Source organism: Podarcis cretensis (assembly GCF_951804945.1).
Source record: "Podarcis cretensis genome assembly, chromosome: 15".
NCBI classification, from domain to species: Eukaryota; Metazoa; Chordata; class Lepidosauria; order Squamata; family Lacertidae; genus Podarcis; species Podarcis cretensis.
Genome location: NC_137185.1, coordinates 35,883,612 through 35,902,934, shown reverse-complemented (window position 1 = coordinate 35,902,934; position 19,323 = coordinate 35,883,612). Strand labels below are relative to the sequence as shown.

The 19,323-nt window shown below is 46.9% G+C and overlaps 1 protein-coding gene across 1 annotated transcript in view; it reads left to right on the top strand.

Moving 5' to 3' along the window:
* Positions 1-19,323, top strand: part of ADGRA2 (adhesion G protein-coupled receptor A2) — a 125,274-nt gene that overhangs the window by 71,267 nt on the left and 34,684 nt on the right. Inside the window, exon 3 of the mRNA XM_079954931.1 lies at positions 18,430-18,501. Within this exon, the coding sequence (XP_079811057.1) occupies positions 18,430-18,501 (72 nt within the window). The remainder of the gene's footprint in view (positions 1-18,429; positions 18,502-19,323) is intronic.

The window sequence follows — 19,323 nt, the reverse complement described above, 5'->3', positions numbered from 1 at the left end:
TATTTGGTCCCTGCTCTGTTTTATTTTTTTCCGGATGACTTCATGCATCTGGCGCAGTAGGCTCTTACCTAGGGAAGTTCATGCTAAAATCAGCTAGTTAGCCACAGGGATGCTACTCTCCTTCCCCCCCCCCCCCCCTTTGTCATCTGCATATGATTGAACTCTCCAAATAAAATGAGAGTGAGGAAAGGCAGAGGCGTCTTGATTCTCTGGCCTGAAAACAAATGCTTTGGGATGCCACAAAATGTGCATTTAAAGTGCTCCCACCCCACTACTGCATGTATGTTTGGGGAAGGGGTGTAGTAGAGAACCTACTTTGCAAGCAGACAGTCTCAGGTCTAATCCACAGCTCCAGGTAAGGCTGGGAGAGGACCCTGCCTGGAATCCTGGAGCGTTGCTGCCAAATAGTGTCCATGTGCTGCCCCCGGGGGTAACCCGTGAAACACGGTCCAGGACTGGTCCAGACTGAAGGTTCCTCTGGGGGTCAGTCTGACAGGGCCAAGACAGGACACGAGGCAGGAAACCAGGCAAGGACAGGTACAGGATCTCAGGCAGGTTCTAGCATGTTGCTCCCGCAACCTGGGGCAGGGTCCAACAGCCTTTTATCTTTGTTGGGGTAGCGGCTGGTCCTGATCCCCCGGCGACTCACCTCCCTGTTTCGCCCGAAGGCGAGCACTCCTCCTGCAAGTACTCAGGTTTCTCCTTCTCTCAGACCTTAGTCTCTGCAGCTCGGGAGACGTCGGTGGGTTACTAGACCCAGGGGCTAGATGGACTAGTGACAGCTTCCTGTGTTCCTATGCCCTGTGTGGACGACAGTTTAAGAAGCATGATCACCCCAGTCTGCCCAGTTTACACATGCATGCACTTTGTGTGCAATTTGCCATGACTAGCTGGCTGCACATTTGACAGATAAAGTTGCTTGATTGGAGAGATCTTGACCACACATTTGCTGCAGTTCTGATCAAAGTGTCACAATCTGTTGTATGTTGTGGACAAACTGCGGGCAGCTGTACACCTGAGCATGACCCACTCCCCAGTCCCTCCTGGTTAACTGGTTGGACTCAGAGCATGCTAAATGCTTCATTGTATGATCTCCTTGAAAGAGACAGCATTATTTTGGACTAAGTGCCAACTGGTTTGAAATGATTTTTCCTAGAGATGGTTGTAGAGAGGGTTATGGTGGGGCAAATGCAGGCATTTTGGGATGATGTGGATTATCTAGATCCATTCCAGTTTGGAATCAACTCTGGCCAATCTGGGACCAAACCAGCCTTCACCTTCGCCACACTGATGGTTGAGCTAAATCAAAAACTGGATAAGGGGAATGTGGCTTTTTCTCTGTGTGTAGAAACTAGCCTACTATAAAAGGGCAACATTTACATTGATTGCTCCACCCTCTTTTGCCTCTGGGCTCTGCCCTCCATTAGCATCTGGCTCCCAGAAGGTTGCCCAGAAGGAAATGCAAAAAGGCTCCCCACTCCTTGGTCTTTATCTCCCAGTGCCAAGTCCGTCTCTTCAGCCACTGGACTGGATTGCCTCTTTCCCTCCTTCCGCCTGCTCTCTTGTCCTGCCCCACCCCCGGACATGCAATGTGAATCCCGAGGAACTCCTTAGCTTTCAAAGTACTAAGACGTGAGCTAAGAAGCCAGTGGCGTTTGGTTTCACATTGTTAAGATCGCTGACTCGGATTCCTTGGCCTGACGGTCTCACAGTCTGCAGGCATGTGCCAGCTGATGCCAGCTGTGGACCTCGCCTGTTGTTGCTTCCTTTCGCAGCTGGTCTAGGAATGGCATTTGTCATTAACCCCGGCCCTTCTGAATGCAGCTCCTTGTTTCTGCCAATAGCCTGTTCCTTTTCTTCCTTGGTTCCAAATCCCTGCACTTGCTTCTAGCATTCCCGGGAAGTGAGGGCTGAGCTGAACAGAGCTTGTGCTGTTTTGGTCGGCTCCTGGGGCCGTCCCTTGTTTATGCTCTTGGTGGAATGTTGGGTTAAAGTCCCAGAGACACAGATGTCCCGAGGGAACTGGGGTAGGGGGGAGTTTATATTATCTCGGGCTGTTTATGTTCAGATTATGAAAGTCTCTGGTTTCTGTCCAAATTGTGCTCTTTGGTAGAATATGAGCCCTGTTCTGTGATCTCTTTGCCAGCCAGCCTCGTAGGGAAGAGGGCAGTTGCAGGATTCTTTAACCCCTCGTGTGAAGGCTCAGATCTGATTATCTCCCACTGAAGAGCAGAGCACAAAAGGCCTGCTGGATCATGCCAATGGCCCATCTTCTCCAGCATCCTTGTTACGGTCCGGTTCACAGGCGATCAAAGTCCTGGCAGGGGACATCAGGACCAGGGGCAAGATGGTGGGGCGGGAGCAGGAATGGGGGTTCAGAAGCCAGGAAGCCGAGGGTCCGAGGATCAGGAAGCAAGGAGTCAAATGCAGCAAGGCAGGGAACGTGTTGCTGTGGCAAAGAGCCGAAGAGAAAATGCTGACCTTATATCCCTTCCCGGCTCTTGCCACCAGGTGCAGTGAGTTACCAATCAGCTTCACCTGTGTGGCCGCGCCTTGCCTCTTCAGAACAAACTTAGGAAGGCCCCAGTCCTGCAGAGCCCTATTGGTCACAGGGCCTGGCTCCTGCACACATACACCTGACAGTCCTGTTCTCACAAGGGCCAACCCGATGCCTGTGGAAAGCCTGCACTCTCCCCATCTGTGGTTCCCAGTAACTGGCATTGAGAGGTGTGCTGCCTCTGACAGTTGAGATAGCCAGCCATCGCAATGTCTGTCACCTACAACAGCAATGCCTTCATCCAGAGAAGGAGGCAGGCAGGCAGGCAGGCAGGCAGGCAGGCAAGCAAGCAAAATACCTGTATGGATTTCCCCCAGTTGCCTTTCCACTGTGTACATGATTTGGTGACCACTGTAAGAACAGGATGGACTTACATGGCCTTTTGTTCTGATCCATCAAGCTCTTCATATATATTTTATGTCCATATATGACAGAGCTTGCAAAATCATGAATGGAATGGAGATTGTAGATTAAGGCATTTCTCTCTCTCTCTCTCTCTCTCTCTCTCTCATGCACTACAAGAATTTGGGGTCATCCAGTGTTAAGTGTATTTGCATTTAGCTCAGGACTGAGAAAGAGAATTATTTCTCCATGCAACACATCACATAGATTCAAGAACCTCATAAGATGTCTGGTAGCTTAGATAGCTTATTAAAAACAAAAACAAAGATGAGAATGATTTAAGAAGGACAGCATCACAAACAATCCCAGGATCATCAGCCTTGGAACTTTTGCATCCAGTGGATGAGAGAGGCACTTGAACTTCTTCGCTGGAACATAACTGATTGATAGCAAATGGAAGAGAATTCAAAGGCAGGCAGAAATATTGTTAGAAATAAAGAGAAATAAATTAAATAAAGTCATTGGTAAACTAAGACAAGTGAAGAGCAAGTGAAGAAACAGTACATGCAGCTTGAATAGTTACTAAAATGTGGGCTGGTTTGATCTATACAGATTTCTGTGTATATCATGGATAGGCAGAAGGTAGTTCAGGAGCAACTGGTTGATCTCTGACTGATATATAGTAGTTTGGCAAGGATTTTGGACTTCAACAATACCAACAAAATAACTTTTCCCCCTTCCTAATTATATTGCTGAAATGTAGAAAGTGATTGGGGAAGGTTATCAAGAGCGGGTTTTTGTGTGGATGAAATGTGATCTCCATTCAGTTCTGGTACTCAGAACAAATTCCTGGGCACAGAATTCTTTAATTCTAAGTGTCTCTCTTTTGCACCAGGCTCTGTTTTGTGGATCTTGGCATTTTTATATATATAAAAAACATACAAAAAACACAAAACCCCAGATCTTGCAAGACTGAAGTCTGCCTGGCCCTTGTGTAAATTGCCTGTTTAGTATTCTAATCCACCCATATTTTTATGCCACTGCAAAATTGCTGTGTGGTAAACATGGGTTGAGCTGGACTCATGTCAAAGCATGCAGCAAATATATTACTGATCCACTTAACTTTACCTTCCTGGCTTATACCATAATGTAAGAAATGGCATGAAGATTTAGCTTTCCTCCACTTCATTCATAAGACTCTCTGGGTGGTTGGTGTCTTTAATCACAGTGAACAATAATACTGAAAACAAAATGAATAGTTACAGCAGTGCTAGCAGCATCTTCTTCCTAAACCGATATACGCTGATATTGCTGAAGAATGGAACAATATTTCTTAGCTTCAAAATTCTAAAGGCAGCCTTCCTTGAGAGTTTGTCTAGATGTGGTAAACTACAACTCCCCTTCATTTTTTACTGTTGGCCATGCTTGCTGGGGACGCGGGTGGTGCTGTGGTCTAAACCACAGAGCCTAGGGCTTGCCGATCGGAAGGTCAGCGGTTCGAATCCTCGTGACAGGGTGAGTTCCCATTGCTCGTTCCCTGCTCCTGTAACCTAGTAGTTCGAAAGCACGTCAAAGTGCAAGTATATAAATAGGTACCACCCTGGCGGGAAGGTAAACGGCGTTTCCGTGCACTGCTCTGGTTTCGCCAGAAACAGCTTAGTCATGCTGACCACATGACACGGAAAAACTGTCTGCGGACAAACATCGGCTCCCCCGGCCAGTAGAGCGAGATGAGTGCTGCAACCCCAGAGTCATTTGCAACTGGACTTAACTGTGATGGGTCCTTTACCTTTACATTTTTAAGCTTGCTGGGGTTGATGGGAATTGGAGTCCAGCTATATCTAGAAGACACTACATTGGCTACCCCTGATCTAGAAACATACCAGGAATAAAATATACTGTCTTTTCTTCCACAGCTATACCTCACCCAATTTTTGTAGGTGTTTTATCTCTCTTATTATTTCACCTATTTACTTATCCAGAATTTCTACAGGTGACTTGGAGTTGTCCCTTCAGCACCACCGCCCACCTGGCCACAAGGAGTGTTTTTCTGACGCTCTTTGCAAATGGGATTTTGTTGCACATAAGTTCACATGAAAAGGAAGAAAGAACCCAATGTTAGTTCTCTTCCCTCCTCTACTCTGTCAGTTTTAAAAGCAACAGAACAAATGCTATGATTATATGATTCCATCCTAATCAGGAACTAATTCATCCACCCTCCCTTTGGAGAAGTTTCAAAGATTGCAGGTTGCTATGTTCGTCTATTAGGAGAGCAGCAACAGCACCAACAACATCATCATAGTAAAAGTAAACATTTCCTCAAAAATTGACAATTCATCAGAGACTTCTCTTCCAATTAGATTGGTTTGGGCATTCAGATGCAGCCTCACAGCTGCCATTTTGTGTTATGCCACACTCCCTACAACAGCCATTTTGTGACTGGTGCCCACAGTACTTCCTTAAAATTACAAAAGTGCCTATTGGCCCCAAACCTTTGGCAGGCATGGGAAACCTTGAGGGATGTTCAAGACAAAGGGTCATTGTCAGGAGGCAAGTATCTACTCCCCTGTGAGGGAGCTACTGTCAGTCCCTGAAGCCTCCTGATCCTATTGCCATCACTGCTTGTTCACCAGCCTGTCTTGAAGATGCAAGTAGTAAGCAGAGTGAGGAGGTGGAGCACTGCTTTTTGACCCTGGACATTTGCATGGTTTGGCCGGGGGGGGGGGATGACAATGGCAAGGAAAAAATGGGCACACACCGAGAGAAGGCCCCACTTATGGCCTCTTTTCCAGGAGCCCCACAGAACCTGGGCTGCCACGGACAAGGATCCTTCTTCTACCCTGGCAGTAGCTGCACAGCCCAGTTCTTTAATAGATGCTAGCAGCTTCATGCTTGGCGTTGATCAGGATTTCTAAGAAACCTAACAAAAATCAACACAGTTTTGAAAGGTCCAGTCTGCCATCGTGATTCAGCATTGTCTGCAATCATATCCAAACATAGATGAAAATCTGCTCAGGAACCACCATGCAAAATGTGGTTACAGTATCTTAAGAGGTCTCCACATCCATAGCTTACTTTTTCTTTAAAAAAAGTTCTGTCAATAAGTAAAATAAACAGGCATCAGAACATTTAAGCATGCCTACCTCCAATGAAATTAAATAACAGATTGCCAGACAGTTTTTCTTTAAAATGGAATGTAGCATCTGCAAAATGCAGGGGATCTGTTTTCTGTCAGATCTCGGTAAACCAGCCTTCCCTAACCTGATCCCCTCCAGCTGTTTTGGACTACAACTCCTGTCAGCCCCCAGGCAGTGGCGTAGCGTGGGTTATCAGCACCCGGGGCAAGGCAAGTAATTTGCGCCCCCTAACCCATGGATCTGCGCCCCCTAACCCGTGGATTTGCGCCCCCTAACCCGTGGATTTCCCTAACCCCCAGATGTTGCGCCCGGTGCGGCCGGCCCCCCCTGCACCCCCCCCCGCTACGCCACTGCCCCCAGGAATCTCTGCTGCTGTCCTTCTCCAGGTTGGGGAAGGCAGCAGTAAATTATAGAAAGCAAACTATTTCTGTTTCATTTCTAATATTCTTGGGCATGTTATTGCTCCCTTAGGGAGGATGCCAGCAATTAAAACATCTCTTCCTAAATTTGTTTTTCATAACTACAGCATTTCTTTCCACATCTGCGACTAGCGGTGCAAACCTATGCATCTCTACTCAGAAGTGAGTCTCCTCAGTGGCCTGCTTCACACATTGTTGTAAGACAAGTTATGGCTTTCCGAGACTGCATAAAACTCTTGAGCCATAGAGACCAGCTTGCACTCACTTTTGCTCACCCCAAGCCCATTTAGCTCACTATGGCACAGCAGCTAAGCAAAGGTTTGGATTACTGTGTTGTCTGAGTCTAGTTAAGCTCTAGACTCCTTAACCAAGAACAAACCTTGGTTTAGCTGCAATTCCACATTAAGCCAGAAGGACCAGAGAGAAGCAAAGCAGGTTCACTTTACTCCCTGGGAGCCCCCATGCTCACGCTAAGTCTCCTCCAAGTTGCAGTGGAGATGGAGATGGAGATCTGCTTGGTGATATGCTGGCTCAGGAACTGTGGATCACAGCACACTTTCATTTCTCTAAGGGGCTGCAGCGTCCCACTTTTAAAATGCCTTTTAGGTGGGCCTGCTGATGAGCAACTTAGTAAAACCAGCAGTGCCTGGATACTTTTCTCCTTAGAGAATTGTAACCTTCCTTGTAAAAAAAACAAAACAAAACACCCAACAACCCAAACCCACCTGCTGTTAAAATTGCTCTTTTGCTGGCAGCTGTGGCTCGGTAGGTCAATGAGGCAACAGTCCCCAGAAGACAAAGGAGGCCTTCAGCTAGCTGAAGTCTACCATCCAACTTCAGGCAGAAGCAAGGTGGGTGGGAAGGGCTTTATTTGTCGCAAAGGAAATGAGTCTTGATCTGCAAAGGGACAGGATAAGCTTTGTTCTGGGCTGCTGTGGGTTGACTCCTTGCCGAGCATGTGTTGGCGGGGTCTCACCGCGTATGCAGTGGATATGGTTTTTTCTTTGCAGCCCGATGCTTTCATCCATCTCCAGCCCTTGACAAAACAGGGTTGCACCTCATTGCCCTTTTCTGTAAGGGTTCAGGTTTGCGTGGCAAAATGAGCCTACAAGAGGCTGAGATCTGGAGGAGGATAAGAGATTGTATTGAGATCTAGAAAAGGCTAAGGAACTCCATCTCTAGATCTGGAAGAGGCTGAGGAATACCATCCTGAGATCAATAAGAGATTCAGAGCTTTCATCTGGAGTCTTGAATGCACTGACTGTTACCTTCACCAGGTAAAGGGTGGTGATTGTAGGGCTACTCAACCTTTGCCCCACCCAACATCCTTGCCAGTCGTTATTTTAAACTGACTTCTCAGCATTGTTTCATTTCAGGGCAGCTGCCTTCCAGTATTGCATGCTTGAAACAGAGCCTCTTCTCCTGTAGCCAACACCAAGAAGTTGCTAAACCCAAATCTACTTTTGCTCAGAAATACATAATTCTCAAGAGGGGCTCTGCCAGATAAGACTTACAAACCCATAATTCCTTGCTGATGCACATTTTAATGCAAAATAAGTTAACTCTTTTGTCCCAGCCAGCCCACAAACCTATACCCATCTATGGTCTTCCATCCACATCCTTCCTCCTCACTCGCTCGCCTGGATGGTGCTGTTCTGGCAGTGGCACCAGAAAACAGCAGAGAGGAAGAAAATGAGGGAGGCCTCTCTTACACCCCCCTCCCTTCCAGACCTGGTGAAGTGTTAGGTTGGGGTGGGGGACAGGCAAAAACATTCAAAGAGGATGCAAAGCAGGGTGAATTCCCAGCTTCTTTTGGGTGGGTTATGCTTTCTCTCGGGACGCAGGTGGCGCTGTGGGTTAAAGCCTCAGCGCCTAGGGCTTGCCGATCGAAAGGTCGGCGGTTCGAATCCCTGCGGCGGGGTGCGCTCCCGCTGCTCGGTCCCAGCGCCTGCCAACCTAGCAGTTCGAAAGCACCTCCAGGTGCAAGTAGATAAATAGGGACCGCTTACCAGCGGGAAGGTAAACGGCGTTTCCGTGTGCGGCTCTGGCTCGCCAGAGCAGCGATGTCACACTGGCCACGTGACCCGGAAGTGTCTCCGGACAGCGCTGGCCCCTGGCCTCTTAAGTGAGATGGGCGCACAACCCCAGAGTCTGTCAAGACTGGCCCGTACGGGCAGGGGTACCTTTACCTTTTTTTTATGCTTTCTCTCAAGTTTACACCAAAATTACTTATTTATTTCACAAAGTTTGTATAACACTTGATTGGAAAAAAGAATAACCACCATCACTGATTCCATTCCAATAGCTTACAAATATCTGCGACGGGCAAAATGACTGCAACAGTAAAGATTTAATCAGCTTCCTGTTATTAGTGCCAAGATTAATTGCTACACGAATCTGGAAGTATTTGGAAAATGCCACTTTAGAATATTGGTACAATTGGGTCTTTTAAAAAAAAAAACAAAAAAAAACCCCTATCTGTTAACCCAAGAGGGTGTGACCAAAAGTGTGACCAAAAAAAACCCATTTTATTTTACATGGTTTGATTTTATTAAATTTATCAATGAAGGAATTGAAGTGCCAGCAACCCCAGCTAGGCATGTGGGCATATGGAATTCTTCCTAGCAATATTAGACCTTATGTGAGTCTATGCCACAAGTATTTCCAACTGTACTTACTGAACCCTGTAAAAAAGATAAAAGAGATAAAAAGGACTCTGATGCTTAAGCTGTATACATTTCTTCTTAATCCTCTTCTTCTTTGAATTGAGCTATGTATAGTACTGAAAGACTATCTCTTTTGAACAGTTTGCAGTGCCGATCTACCCTCATATTTTTCAAATTTAATTTTAAAAGCATTTTTTAAAAAATGGGTTTGTCACTTGGGGGCTGTTCCTGAATCCAGCCCTGCTTCTGGATGCCCAGGTGGCAGCATGGGCCGGGAGTTTATTTGTCCAGTGTCATGTGCCCATTGTACCCTTTGACTCATGCCCCAGTGGCATCCTTTGAAGAGCTTCCAGGAACATTAACTGGTCTATTGATGTGTGGCAGGTTGTTTCATGAGATCAGCCCTTTTCCTATCATATGGAACACTTAAAAATAAATAAATGAAAAAGTCAGGTAGCAGGATAGCATATGTATGTTGGTCATTGACATGGCAAACACTGGAAGAAGATGGAATGGCTTCAGAGGGAAAGAATCCACAGTACCTTCTGTGCACAGTCCTGTCTTACATTGGGCTCTCAGAGTTTGCATTTGCTTCACCCAATAGATCTAGGAGGACATCTGCATTGCATTTTCCATTTGGGTTCTTTCTGTTGTTGGCTGCAGAAGTAGCTGGCAGCGATAGCATCAGCTTTCTGAGACGTGGCACTGGGCCACCGAGTCGGACGCAAGGAAAAAGCCACTTAGCCTGAGCTCTTGAGGTCGGTCCGTCCTAACCCACCGTTTGCTTCAGTAAACACGGCAACCTGCTGCTGGAATTTCTCGGCCACAGCCTGGCTCTGCTTGGCTCAGCAGCCTGTTCGTCAGCTCTGTGTTTGTGACAGTGTTTGGGGTCAGTAGGACAGAGGGGGATATTTTGGCTGTTGGGAATAGTCATTACAAGTGTGGCCGCTAACAAAATCTTGCTGTCAGTCTAACTCTCTTTGTTTCTTGTTTTTTTGTTCTTTAGTTCATTTCTCCCCATTTTCACATCAGTTGGCAATTTATTTAAATAGCCCTCATAAAAATTCAACCTGTGATTACTCATATCCCAACTGTTCATTTTATTTTTTTTATTTGGTTAGTTAGTATTTTATATTTTACGCTTCTTTTACATTTCACTATGTATTGTTAAAAATGCAATCATCTTCAACACCATTGTCATAAAAACATATTAGTAATTCAGGACGAGTAGGGGTGTCAATTTTGGTTTGCTCCTTTTTTCATGTTTCCAATCTTAAAGTCAGTTCTTTATGTTTCTGCAAACGTTTTTCATATATATATATATATATATATATATATACACACACACACACACACACACTCACATTTTTCATAGATAGATAGATAGATAGATAGATAATCATCATGAAAATTTGTCAGCATTTTCATGCAAATCTCTCCTAAAATTTGTGTGCAATTTTGCCTAATACACACATTTTGTGCAAAGCATATCCCACCAATATGCATTTCTAGGCATGCTTTACCCTAGCACGTGCGTTTTTGTACACTTTACTTGACTGGAGAACCGCATTGCAGAATTCACAGATGTGTGAATTTTGAAGGGCTGCTGCGTTTCAGTTTGTAATACTATTTTGGAAAGTGCAGATTTTGCCTTTAACAGCAAACTTACCATATTTTTCATCCCATAGGACACACCTAGTTTTTTGGGGGGGAAATAAAGGATTCCCCCCCTTTATTTCCCCCCAAAAACCAGGTTGGGGAATCCAAACCAGGTCGGGGAACAGCAGTATGGCGGCGCTGCACCTCCCCGCTGTCCCCCGAGCTTGTGGGGCTGCCCGATATCTGCTCAGCGCGCGGGGTGCTCTGCTTCAGGGCGCCTGCGCGCCGGGCAGAAGGCTGCTATCCGCAGCCTAGGGAGCCCTGCGGGAACTCCCACAGGCTCCCCAGGCTTGCTGATAACTTCCTGAAGCCTGGAGAGCGAGGGGGTCGGTGCGCACCGACCCCTCTCACTCTCCAAGCTTCAGCGAAAGCCTGTATTCGCCCCATAGGACGCACACAGATTTCCCCTTCATTTTTGGAGGGGGAAAAGTGCGTCGTATAGGGCGAAAAATACGATAATTGAATTCCTTCCCCCATTTCTATTAGTGATACCCATCACCAGTGGTGCATATAGCTAGTTTCAGGACACGTTGTTCTTTAGTGGCCACATATATTGCTTCACTTACTCAAAAATGTGCTGATTCAGCCCTGCTACATTTGGGGGCTGCTTTGCCATTGCCCCTGTCCATCACATACCAGGGGGGTGAGACAAAAACGATGCTGCAAAGAATTCTCTGCTTTCCACTGAGATCGAAATCCCTCCTTTCCCCGTCTTTTATTATTTCTTTGTGGGGGTGGTTGATATCTCCTCAAAAAAAGAAAAGAAAAAGAGAACTCATTCCAAAGCCAGGTGGATTTGATACAATCGTCACTATGCAGAGCGAAGAAACCACCATATATCAGCAGAACCACCCCCTTCTCCTGCTTGCTTCCCTGTAAAATCTGGATAGATTTGCTTCCTGCGTCTGCTGAATTCATGAATCCTTTCCCAGCTGCTCCTTCCAGATGCATGCAATAAATTCAGCAGCCAGAAGTTTGCAAAGAAGCTGAGGGTTTGTCCCCGCCCCCAGCTGATCCATGACATTCCTCCTTTCCTTATGAGCATAGGATCCTGCCTTATACCAAATCAGGCCATGGGTCCATCTAGCTCAGTATTTCCTACACTGTCTGGCAGCAGCTGTCCAGGATCTCAGGCAGAGGTCTTTCCCCACCCTAGCTGGAGATGGCAGGGCTTGCACCTGGGACCTTCTGCACACAAAACAGATGCTCTCCAAGTGAGACATGGCCCTTCCAAAGATGCAAGCATCACCCCCCCCCCTGTGCTTAAGCAGGGACTGCTAATTTTCCAGAGACTGCTGTTTTAACCCCAGTGGAGTCAGATCCGTTGAAAACACAGGGCAGTGCCACCATTAACACAGCAAGCATGTTTTCTGTATGGACACAGGGTTATATCAGAGTTTCCCACAGAGCTGCCTCCCCTGACCTGGTGTCCTCAAGACACTGTTGGGACTCCAACTCCCATCATCCCCTGTTTGCATGGCCCAAGGTGATTGGAGTTGGGGGTCCCAACAACATCTGGAGGGGGGAGGAAGGCTGCCAGAGAGTGTGTACTCAAGTCTTTATGTGGCTGTTGTGAGCTCTGCTGGTTCAGACAGGTGCTTGTGTATGGGTGTTCAGAGACAGAGAGAGAGAGAGAGATGCTTATGTTACTTGTACATCCATGTTTAATCCAATGTATGGAGCTGCCTTAAAGTGCTTTGAAATGCTACATGGGGCAAAATGTTGCAGCCAGGATACTGAAGGGCACAAGGAGTTTTGACTCTACTGTGCCAGTTTTGCGTGAGCTACACTAGTTGCATGTTTGTTCCTGAGCTCCATTCACGCCCAAAATGGTCTGGGACCTGGATGCCTTAACCTCAGACCACTGGTCCATTTAGCTCAGCATTGTCCGCTGTGGCTGGCAGCAACCCTCCAGGGCACTGTATGCAAAGATTTTCTCTCCCAGCCATGCCTGGGGATGGTAGAATTGAACCTGGGATCTTCCGCATGGAGAGGGGGGGAAACGCTTTTTGCATTCCTCTGCAGGGAACCACTCTTTAGGACCCAATTGGAGCAAACAGCAAATTATATTTCCCTGGATTGCCATTAGTTCTGCTCTCTTGTAAACAGTGGGTTTTCCCTTGGAATGGAGTAGGGCAAAGGGGAAATCGCTTGGACCCTTGCTTTCTGGACACAGCAGAAGTGTGTCATCAAACAAGGCTATCTATTTCCACCTGTCATATGTGGAGAAGCCTTCCTATTGCTCCTGTCGCTGCAGAGGCTGTGAGCGACACCCTGAACCCTTGGCTCTGGCAGCTCCATAACGGACTCCTGCATCTGTGATTTAGCCACCGGATCTTTTGAAGTGGAGCTCATGAAAGCCTTTGAGCTTCCTCCAAGCTGAACTCCAGACAGAGGTCTATTGTGGCTGCATTGACAAGGGCCCTTCATTCAGAGTTATCACATGCTTATGAGATAGTCCCAGCTGAAGAAACAACTTTGCCCTGAGGCCGCTTGTAGCATTTGAACAGTTCTCCTTGATCCCCTTTGCATGGCCCATGAGAATTGTGCAGTGTGTGGTTCCATCCTTAGGAATGGGCAAGGGGGGATTCTCCACTGGACTGTCAAAGACCCGTTCCACCCTGAGTTGCTCCTATTGCTGTCCTTTCCCCAGGCATCTACCGTATTTTTCGCTCTGTAAGATGCACCAGACCATAAGACGCACCTAGTTTCTGGAGGACAACAAGAAAAAATTTATTCTGAATCTCAGAAGCCAGAACAACAAGAGGGTTCGCTGTGCAGCGAAAGCAGCAATCCCTCTTGCTGTTCTGGCTTCTGGGATAGCTGCGCAGCCTGCATTCGCTCCATAAGACGCACACACATTTCCCCTTACTTTTTAGGAGGGAAAAAGTGAGTCTTATAGAGCAAAAAATACGGTATTTTGCCAGTAAGGTAGTATTTTACCTCTGTGGCCTCTGAGGAATAGTAGCAACAGCGGCAGCTAGACGTTACATTTCAGGTGGGCTTTCATAAGTCCTACGCCTGTCTTCTGATTCAAGTACAAGAAGGAAAGACTGGGCTGGATATTTCTCACAAAGTTGATCTGAGATGCCCCTTTTTTTTACTTTGATTATAAAGAGGGGTGTGTGGAGCTCCTTACCCCCCCCCAACCTTTCTATTAGACTAAGGATGTGACCCACTGCCTTTTTCCACCAGCAAGTTGTGACAGTTGCTATGAGGTAGGCAAAAAAACCCAGTCCAGCCCAATTTGTCTGCAGGCAAATTCTTCCCTGGCCCCAAATACAGCAACCACAGAGGGGAGATCAGGGCCAAGGCCAGCAGGACCATCTACAAAGGCTCACAGATGTCCAGTGGACATGCTCAAAAGGTGAAAATAGGTCTATTCTGCGTGCATTAAAAATGGGGGTGGGGAGCCTGTGGCCTTTCAGATGTGGCTAGACTCTGAATCCTATCACCCCATACCATTGCCCACACTTTCTGGGTTTGATGGGAGTTACTGGCTGATCGTTGCAAGCAAAGAGGGAAAGCAGTAGTGGTGGAATGGAGTCTCCTGGAAATGGGCAGACTGACTGGTTAGGACCCTGAATGTCAGCACTCTGTGCTGCACCCTTTTGTTAAGTTCCCACTTCCATGCAACTATGGAGTGGTGAACTTGGGTAATGATCCTTAGTCCAGGATGCTGCAAGCACGCCCCTGTTTCCCTTTGAGGAATGTTGAATGATGTGGCGCTCTATGATCTCAGGGAAAACGGCTTTCCCAGCACAGACGTTTGGGAGGCAGGGCAGGCAGCATTTGAAGAAGAGCTTTTTTAGTGCTTGCCAACCCTGATTTCTAGCTCCAGCTGTCTGTTTGGGATTATGGGGGTGGTTTCTCCTGCTGCTTTTGTTCTTTCCCGCTTTAAAGTATGATTTAGGGTAGCAGCTGTGCACAATGTGGTCTGCGTGACTCTGCTCATCTCCTCTTTCTGCAAAACTCTGTAGAGACTCAGGGGCAGGAGAGAGAATGGCAGTAGGTTGATGTCTGGAAGGAGGATCTTATCGCTAGCGAGTTTCTGAAATGAGTAACTCGCAGAGCCAAGTGCCTGCACTTTGGCCCTGAATCTAGAGACACTGAGGTGGCGATGGATGGAAGGGATTTGCTCAGCTTTGTAACCATGAGGTGCCCTTCTCTGAATTGCATGCTGCATCACTAGGGAGATAAGGATGCATCATTTTCTAGTCTGCTCTGTAGTTACCTCATGCAGCACTGTTCCTATTCTGCTGCAGTTAACCTTCCACTGAAAACGACAGTATTTGCATCACCATCTGCTGTGTCAGTTTAAGTAACATCATCATGTAGAATAGGTTGTTGTTGCATTCTTGCACCCCATTCATTTCAATGTGAAGGAAATGCAATGCGATTTTTTTGGGGGGGGGGGAGTATAAATGCAATATCATAGAATCATAAAACTGTAGTGTTGGAAGGGACTAAGACAGGGGTCAGCAGGCTTTTTCAGCAGGGGGCCGATCCACTGTCCCTCAGACCTTGTGGGGGGCTGGACTATATTTTTTGGGGAAAATATGAACGGATTCCTATGCCCCACAAATAACCCAGAGATGCATTTTAAATAAAAGGACACATTCTACTCATGTACAAACACCAGGCAGGCCCAACTCATTGAAAAACACACTGAATCCTGGACCATCCTGGACGGATTTAGAAGGCGATTGGGCCGGATCGGTTTAATCCGGACCCTGTGACAGTTTATTTCCTGGAGTAAAATCCTAAAAAAAACTCAACAACTTCAATCCTAAAAAATACCTCAACAACTTTGGGGTAAAATCGTAAAAAAAAGCTCAAAAAGTTTGGACACCACTGGTCACTAAGAGGATCATCTAATCCAGGAAAAAAGATCCACTCACACATACTTCTTATATCATGGCATAGAAAGTAGACAGAAGTTTCCCTCCCTCTCTTATAATGCTAAAACACGAGGTCTTCTGGGCGCTTGGGTGGGCCGGGTAGTCTGTGCTGTTTGTTTTTTTATTACACAGTGTAAACACTGTGCGGTGAGAAGAAGCCACCATTACTGGGGCAAGAAGAACCCAGACAAGGGCTCTTAATGAATTACAGAACAATAACGAACCTCCTGAAGCTGTACGCATCCTTTGATGTTTGAGGTTAACGGTAGTGAACGCCTTTAGGCTCTACCCATCAAGTTAATTTCCGTGCGGTGAAAATCCACCACTATATTGCAAAGGAAAGGAAAGGGGGAAGTTGCTGTGTCTGATGAACAGGAGCCTGGGGGTTGCTCTGGCTTCTTATCCAGAAGATCAGTGAACGTGTGCTTAACTGCAGTTCCTCCTTACACAAATGTTTGCCCTTCCCCTTCCCCCATCTCTCTCTCCTGATGCAAAAGAAACAGGTAATGGTGAGATAGGAGGTGATGAGAGCACTGTGTGTCACACACACACACACACACACACACACATCTATGGGGAGCAAGGGAAGGAAAACCTATCCCAAGGGTCTGCAACCTGTGGCTCCGGAGCCGCATGTGGCTCTTTTACATCTTTGCCGTGGCTCCGGGGCGGATACTTGCGAGGGGAGGAGGCGCATCGTCTACCCCGACACTCCCCACTGTGGCGGGCGCTGTACTGGCTGTGACGTCGCATGGGGGCGGTGCGTGCGTTAGTCACGCACCGTCCCGACGTCACCTTCCCACCCGCTGTCAGATCGCGGCTCCGGAGATATATTTGTTTTAAATGTCGCAATGGTTTTGCGGCTCCCAGTTGTTTTTTTCTTCGGAAACGGGTCCAAGTGGCTCTTTTTGTCTTAAAATTTGCAGACCCCTGACCTATCCCCTCTGGACGAACTACAACCCACGGACTCCTACCTTTATTTTTTTAAAACACACACACACACACACACACGGTTATCAATGGGGCAGTGTGTTTGGCTGTCAATCAGAACATTGGTGGTTTGAGCCCACCCAGGGATGGCTGTGGGCAGATGACCATTGGGATCTCTTCCAACTCTATGATCCTATTATTCTATCCAACGCTAGTCCTACCCAGAATAATCCTAATTACATGAATATACATGGCTAACTTAGGCCCGTTGTTTTCAACGAGTCTACTGTGAGTACAGCTTGGCTGGATAGGGCCCAAAGTTTCCAGTGTTTGTAGAACCTGCGATATGTGGCAAAATGTACTGGCACCATTCTTCTGATTAATTTGTGGGAAACTGGCTTGCTACCTCCACCATTTTCAGTGTTTTATTTTGCTCATCCACCCACCTCCCAAAAAAAATCACACACACATATGAATGAGACAGGCAGACAGAGAGCCAGATTTGCTACCATAAGATGCTACTGACCTTAAAGGGAGATTAGATAAATTCATGACTGATAAGCTATCAATGGCTACTAGTCATTCTGGTTATATATTACTGCCAGGATCCGAAGCGTCATGATTCTGAATCACCAGTTGCAGGGGAAGAACAGCACGTTCTTGTGTCCTCCTCCTGGGTAACCCATAGGCATCTTGGGCTTCTGTGTGATACATGCTGCTAAGCTGCACAAGGACTTTGGTCTGAACCAACAGGGCTCTCCTTAATTTTTTTAAAAAATAGTTGCTTTTTGTCATGGGCCAGGAGGGGGAGCACTTCAAAGATTGAATTCATTCATTCTGTCATTCATTCATTCATTCATTTAAAAATGCAGTTGTCATCTCCCCTTTTTGCCAGGAAAAATAAAAAGTGAAAGAAACAAAATCACAAATCATGGCACTGTAGACATAGCAAACAAGAGACAACCACCCGCTGGAAGGGGGGGAAGTTACTGTATTTTTCGCTCTATAACACGCACCAGACCATAACACGCACATAGTTTTTAGAGGAGGAAAACAAGAAAAATATATTCGAAACGAAATAGTGGATATATGATTTTTTGTGGTTCATGCTGTGGCCACAGACATGTGATCTGACAGTGAGTTTGGAGTAGCCCAATGCAAAAATCCTGAGGATCCATGTGGATCCATGCTTTGTAACCACGGAGGAGGGAAGGAAGGGGAACCATGGATCCTCTGCTCACGACTGCAGCAGATCCCCCCCGCCACCCGCAGGCATTCACTCCATAACACGCACAGATATTTCCCCTTACTTTCTAGGAGGAAAAAAGTGAGTGTTATGGTGCAAAAAATACGGTATATGGGCTTTAATCTGTAATAATTGTTTTTAAAACCACTTGGTTGATTAGAATGGCTAGATATATGTATATACAGAAAATGTTGGCATAGCCTGTGGAGACTGGTCCGTTTGGGTGAATGGCCCCCCCAGCCTAAGTCTGCCAGACTCCGTCTGCCTGCCTTCTTAAGCCAGACCAAGAGGGGCCTGGCTGCCAGCTTCCTCCTCAATCTGTTTTGCCCTTTTAGGAAACAGCAGGGAGAAGTATGGGGACAAAACGTGAGTTAGTTGGCTCCTCCTGTCATTGGTTCCAGTTCTGCCTACTGTTGGCTTCCTTGCTTTCTGGTCCACCACTGGGCGCAGCCTGGTTGCAGTGATACGGAGTGAGGAATTTCACCCAGTCCTCAGTAAGAATGTGCCCATCGGGAACATGGCACTCAGATCCTTCCTAACACCTTTTTTGTGGCTTCCTCCTTTTTTTCCAGAGACCTGAAGAACAACTTGATTAGCATCATCCAACCTGGAGCTTTTCTAGGCCTCTCGGACCTGAAGCGTTTGTAAGTATCATTCTCAAAGCCCCCCCCCCAACTCCAGAGCAGCCCATTAGTTTTTCCTAATGTTCAGCTGAAACTGCCTCTTGGAATTTAAGCCCCTTAGATCCAATCTTGCCTTTTGGGTCAGCAGAGAACAAACCTTTGCCCTCCCCACGTGATCTTCAATGAGTGTACAATCAAATATATCTGTACACGTGTACAGTTTTTCTCATGCAACATGCTGATGGGCACATTCCTTTATCAGTGGGCACAGTAGCTGAGCTGTGCCAGTGAACAATTGTATGCTGTTTCACACAAACAGTTGCACATGTGTAGAGACAGCTTGTACCTGAGTTCAGTGTGATGCGTGAACAAGCCTTTCGTGGCAACCGTTTGTGTATTTGAAGAATGTTACCATGCTTTCCCCCCCCCTCCAGTCTTCTCTCCTCCATTACTTCCTTCAAACTCTTGTCTGTGAGATTAGATTTATCCCTTTAAAGCATTTAAAGTATTTATTTATATCAAGTATATAAAAAAGCATTTACCGTATTTTTCGTCCCATAGGGCGCACCGGCTCATAGGATGCACCTAGTTTTTTGGGGGGGGGGAATAAAGGGGGGGAAATTCCTTTATTTCCCCCCAAAAAAACCAGTTCGGGGAACAGCGGGATGGCGGCGCTCTGCCTCCCCACTGTCCCCCGAGCTTGTGGGGCTGGCGTTGGGGAGAAGTGCGCTTCTCCCAGCGCCAGCCTCCAAACCAGGTCGGGGAACAGCGGGATGGCGGCGCTGCCCGAGCTTGTGGGGCTCCCGAGCTTGTGGGGCTGCCCAATATCTGCACGAAGCCCAG